Source organism: Oncorhynchus kisutch, unplaced genomic scaffold (assembly GCF_002021735.2).
Source record: "Oncorhynchus kisutch isolate 150728-3 unplaced genomic scaffold, Okis_V2 scaffold1678, whole genome shotgun sequence".
Taxonomy (NCBI): Eukaryota; Metazoa; Chordata; class Actinopteri; order Salmoniformes; family Salmonidae; genus Oncorhynchus; species Oncorhynchus kisutch.
Genome location: NW_022263623.1, coordinates 34,948 through 40,434, shown reverse-complemented (window position 1 = coordinate 40,434; position 5,487 = coordinate 34,948). Strand labels below are relative to the sequence as shown.

Genomic DNA, 5,487 nt, shown 5'->3' with positions numbered 1-5,487 from the left:
CGCGAATACGACGGGCCAGCTGGATGTCCTTGGGCATGATGGTCACCCTCTTGGCGTGGATGGCGCACAGGTTGGTGTCCTCGAACAGGCCGACCAGGTAAGCCTCGCTTGCTTCCTGCAGGGCCATCACTGCGGAACTCTGGAAGCGCAGGTCGGTCTTAAAGTCCTGGGCAATTTCTCGCACCAGGCGCTGGAAAGGCAGTTTGCGGATCAGCAGCTCAGTGGACTTCTGGTAACGACGGATCTCTCTAAGAGCCACGGTGCCGGGCCTGTAACGGTGAGGCTTCTTCACGCCGCCGGTGGCCGGGGCGCTCTTGCGCGCAGCCTTGGTGGCGAGCTGCTTCCTGGGTGCTTTGCCACCGGTGGATTTGCGAGCGGTTTGCTTGGTTCTGGCCATGGCGCTAGCTAGCTTCCTTCTTTCACAGTCGGAGTATAGCCTCCAAATGCCTATGTGAAGTTTATAAAGCCGGCAGCGGCGTCTGCTGATTGGTCACCATCTCCGCACCGCCCTGATTGGCCCGTTGCGGAGGCCTCCTCCGCCGCCCATTGGACGGGAGGCTCGGCCTCTCCGTGCCGCCCCAAAATGCAACCCCCTCCCTCGCCGAGGCCCGCTTGGGTCTTTTGTTAGGGCCGCGAGCAACGTTACTCTTTACGCGCAATAATGCTCTCTCATTCTAGCCTAGTACTTGTTATTCTTCATTTTAGGCCTCATGTGGGCACTTGATACTGTGCCGTGTTTATGTGTGTATCTAACAAACGCGCCAAATAGTTGGCCAGGCATACAAAGGACACTTTGCGCTTTTGCTGAGCTAGGTGGTTGGCTCTTAAAAGAGCCTTTGGGGGTTGAGTAGTCAAGTTGCAGCCGCACCAGCGATTTTACTTGGCTTTGACGGCCTTCTCAGTCTTCTTGGGGAGCAGCACTGCCTGGATGTTGGGCAGAACACCACCCTGAGCGATGGTCACGCCGCCAAGCAGTTTGTTCAGCTCCTCGTCGTTACGGACTGCCAGCTGCAGGTGACGGGGGATGATACGAGTCTTCTTGTTGTCACGGGCAGCGTTTCCGGCCAACTCCAGGATCTCAGCAGTCAGGTACTCGAGCACTGCGGCCAGGTAGACTGGTGCGCCAGCGCCCACACGCTCGGCGTAGTTGCCTTTGCGCAGCAGCCTGTGCACACGGCCCACGGGGAACTGGAGCCCGGCACGGGATGAACGTGTCTTTGCCTTCGCCCTGGCCTTGCCTCCGGTTTTGCCTCTTCCGCTCATATTGGTAGCTTCAGTATGTCACAGAAAGTCTCAATGAGGCGCTGGCCACCTCGAGAGCCTTACTTATACCTCGCCACAAGAGGCATCGATTGGCCACTGGACCGGTGTGCCCTTATCCAATTGGAGTGAGGGAGAGACAGACAGTCAGCCCTAAGCCCGCCCGCCCGCCCGCAGGCAGCAGAGTGACAAGGGCTAGGCTACTCTGTTTCCCTCCGACTTTTGTTACTTTTTCTCATTGGCGGGAGCGCCAAAGTGACAACTCAAATCACTGAAACATGTATCAATCAATTCGAGAGTGGCTCATAATACAAATGGCTGCTGTCCAACACACTATAGTATGTATTCCTCTTATTATCAGGATCAATGTGACATGCGAATTCTAACACATATCACACCAATGTTGACTGGTGAGGGTGCTGCACTCTTGAGTGACAAATGTAAAGCCATTTAGCCACTCGAACATGTGGTGCGTAAGTCATTCATTTCATATCTTTTGCACCACAGGTAGGTAGGTAGGTAGGACGTACATGGAATGACATGCGCTTTTATGGAAAGAGGTGGGTGGCTCTTAAAAGAGCCTTTTGTGGTAACAACATGTGTCGAGTAGAAAGAACACTGTTTGGAATAGGTTTACTTCTTCTTGGGGGCTGCCTTCTTGGCCTTGGCTGCCTTGGGCTTGGCGGCTTTGGGCTTCACTGCCTTGGTAGCCTTCTTGGGGCTCTTGGCCGCTTTCTTGGCCGCTGCGGCGGGCTTCTTCACCTTCTTTGGGCTCTTGGCGGCCTTTTTGGGTGTAGCGGGCTTCTTGGCCTTCTTGGGGGACTTCTTTGCGGCCACGGCCTTCTTGGCTGCTACCTTCTTGGGCTTCTTGGCGGCGGCGGGCTTCTTGGCGGCCACCTTCTTAGCTTTGGGGGCTGCGGCTTTCTTGGCGGGCTTCTTTGCCTCGACGGCCTTCTTGTTGAGCTTGAAGGAGCCGGAGGCACCGGTGCCCTTGGTCTGGACCAGGGTGCCCTTGGTGACGAGGCTCTTGACGGCGATCTTGACACGGGAGTTGTTCTTCTCCACGTCGTAGCCGCCTGCCGCCAGAGACTTCTTGAGCGCGGCCAGGGACACGCCGCTCCTCTCCTTGGAGGCGGACACCGCCTTGACGATGAGCTCGCCTACGCTGGGTCCCGCTTTCTTGGGCTTGGCTGCTGCCTTCTTCTTGGGTGCCTTGGCCGGCGCGGCGGCGGCGGGTGCTGGTGCGACTTCTGCCATGTCTGTCGTTCGGTCCGGTAAACACACACACTTACAACACTACGGTAGTCTGTGAGGAGGAGTACTTTGCTGTAGACGCTGCTCTGCGCTATTGAAGCTCTACACCGTGCAGGGGGCTGGCCTTAAACGCGACATGAGAACCATGTAGACTCAAGCCACCCAGCTCGGCTTCTCCGGGCTGGCCAAATGCTCTTTCACTTGTGTTTTCTGGTCGCCAATATCGGGCCAAAAGTCACCGACGGAGCCGTGTTTTTGGCCCAAAAGCGAACGGCCCAGCGAGCAGACTTGTGTCCGTTCAGAATAAAGTCATGTGGGCTGCAGAAGCCCCGTGCATTTTGCTGCGACTCGCTCAAAACCTCACCGTTCGACTGTCGGGTGGAGCGGTGCGCACTGCTTTTCCTGTGCTATTTGTCTCCTAAATGGCCTAAAAGTGCATCCGATTGCGAGCACCATTGATTGTGGAGTGAGCCGAGATGTCTGGCAAGGGAATCAAATGGTTTGGCGTCCCCTGATGTGCTCCTTGGTGTTTTAAAGGAGAGCTCTTTTGGGGACCTTAAAACACATGCACTTGTGAGGCCTGGCTGAGACTAGTTTCACCTTGTATTCGTCATGTGTCCAGGAGGCACAGGAAATAATACACTGTGTGTGATGTTTTATTAGTCCTTTAGTTGGATTTGGAGCCTGCTCTTTGTGCACAGTGTGTGTTTTTTTCTTCTGCTAGGTGGTCTCTCTCTCTGTGTGTCTCTTTCAAAAGCAGATGAGGTGAGGGCCAAAGTAGTTGAGCTCACTCAGCTCGTCTGTCTGTGAACAGGCCGAGATAGGCTTTTGTGCCCTTCTCTCTCGCAGTCCTTCCTCGCTTGACTCCGCAGCGTGACTCGTGCCGGTCTTTGTGTCTGGCTGTGCGGCCGGCGCTATGGAGGCTGGCGCCCCATGTGCTTGTTCGCCCTGATATAGGCCGAGAGAGAGAGAGAGAGAGATTTGGAGGCTCTTCTTCTCCTCCTCCTCCCCCCCCTCTTGTACAGGTGGAACGGCTAGTTTCAATCGGTGACGTCACTTGCTCGGAGACTGTTCTTCATGTGTGCAGAGGGTCCCTGCTACGGCCTAAAGTGATACAGGCTCCAGTCATTGGACTCCCCCTCACTGTGTTCTACTGGCATGCACACATTCCTACCCTGTTCATGTCAGCATCCTTTATCCCCCCCCCTCCCCACAATTGGACACATGTCCTCCACACACACACACATGGATTTGCTTTTTTCACTGACAGGGTGGGTGGCTCTTAAAAGAGCCTTTGGGTTACTACAGCACTCCAAATGCGCTGTTTATTTGGAGCTGGTGTACTTGGTCACGGCCTTGGTGCCCTCGGACACTGCGTGCTTGGCCAGCTCTCCGGGGAGCAGCAGGCGCACTGCGGTCTGGATCTCCCTGGAGGTGATGGTGGAACGCTTGTTGTAGTGGGCCAGGCGAGACGACTCTCCGGCGATACGCTCGAAGATGTCGTTCACGAACGAGTTCATGATTCCCATGGCCTTGGAGGAGATGCCGGTATCGGGGTGGACCTGCTTCAGGACTTTGTACACGTAAATGGCGTAGCTCTCCTTCCTCGACTTTCGGCGTTTCTTGCCGCCTTTCCCTGCGGTCTTGGTGACGGCTTTCTTGGAGCCCTTCTTGGGCGCGGACTTTGCTGGCTCGGGCATGATGCTGATGTCTCGTTGCTTCTCACAAACGAATGAGGGGGTGGAGAGCCCTTTCCGTCTTATGAAGACGAAGCTAAGCTAATTCGCCGGCCGTGGACACACCCCTGCTTTCTCATAGGCGCCCCTGCCATTTGCCCAGTGGAGCTGAGCGCGCATAAGAGCCTTCCACTCAGAGGCTTGCTTCCCTAACAAAGACCTGTCCCCCCCCCCCCCCCTTATTCCATAGCCTATGCTCTGTCACTGGTGGGGAATGGTGTGTTTCAAAAAAAGATCCATGCAATGGCCAGACATAAGGCACCCCTTTTTGGACTTGGTGGGGATTTCCCAGGCGTGGTGCCTTTATTTCAGGTGTCTCGTAATACGACTGTACGCAAAGCCTGCACTGAACATAGCCTCCTGTCATGAACACTCCCTCCCCGTCCACTCAGAGTGGCTCGTGGTTTAATACGACTGTACTGAACATAGCCTCCTGTCATTTAACACTCCCTCCCTGTCCACTCAAGAGTGGCTCATGGTTTCCTACAATGGATTTGGCCCTTTTGAAGCGGATGTGGGTGGCTCTTAAAAGAGCCTTTGGGTTCAAGTCGGGATGTTGACGTTCCGAAAAGAGTGCGTTTAACCGCCGAAACCGTACAGGGTGCGTCCCTGGCGTTTCAGAGCGTAGACCACGTCCATGGCCGTAACGGTCTTCCTCTTGGCGTGCTCGGTGTAGGTGACGGCGTCACGGATCACGTTCTCAAGGAACACCTTCAGGACACCGCGGGTCTCCTCGTAGATCAGGCCGGAGATACGCTTCACGCCGCCACGGCGAGCCAGACGGCGAATGGCGGGCTTGGTGATTCCCTGGATGTTATCGCGGAGAACCTTACGGTGACGCTTGGCGCCTCCTTTTCCGAGTCCCTTGCCGCCTTTACCTCTTCCAGACATCGTGTAGTTCGCTAGCTGAGTTCAAGTGAATGAATGACGCAATTTTTGGGGCTTGGTGCTCTTATTATCTGCGTTTGGTGGACCTGATTGAAGCCAGTGGCACAGAAAGCGCGCGCTTTTGCCTGGCCTCTGCTGCAAAGGGGAGGGCGTTCGTTCTAGGGAACTATGGAGGAAGAAGAAATGAAAGCTACTTACATGCGCGGGAAACACACTCAAATACTGAGCTATGTTGAACACAAGGCCCAACTGTGACAACTGGGGGATCCACTACTAATCTGTGTCCCACTCTTCACATTGATTGGTGTTGTTCTTCTTGTTGTTGTTGTTGTTGTTGTTGTTGTTGTTG

General features: G+C 55.1%; 1 protein-coding gene across 1 annotated transcript; it reads right to left on the bottom strand.

Moving 5' to 3' along the window:
• Positions 1-3,839: 3,839 nt before the first annotated feature.
• On the bottom strand, positions 3,840-4,214 carry LOC116367474 (histone H2B). The gene has a single exon (XM_031818876.1). It carries the CDS (start codon positions 4,212-4,214, stop codon positions 3,840-3,842), a length of 375 nt encoding a protein of 124 aa, XP_031674736.1.
• Positions 4,215-5,487: the final 1,273 nt, after the last annotated feature.

Coding starts and splice junctions, on each gene's coding strand:
- LOC116367474 (XM_031818876.1), bottom strand. CDS start 4,214: ATGCCCGAGCCAGCAAAGTCCGCGCCCAAGAAGGGCTCCAAGAAAGCC.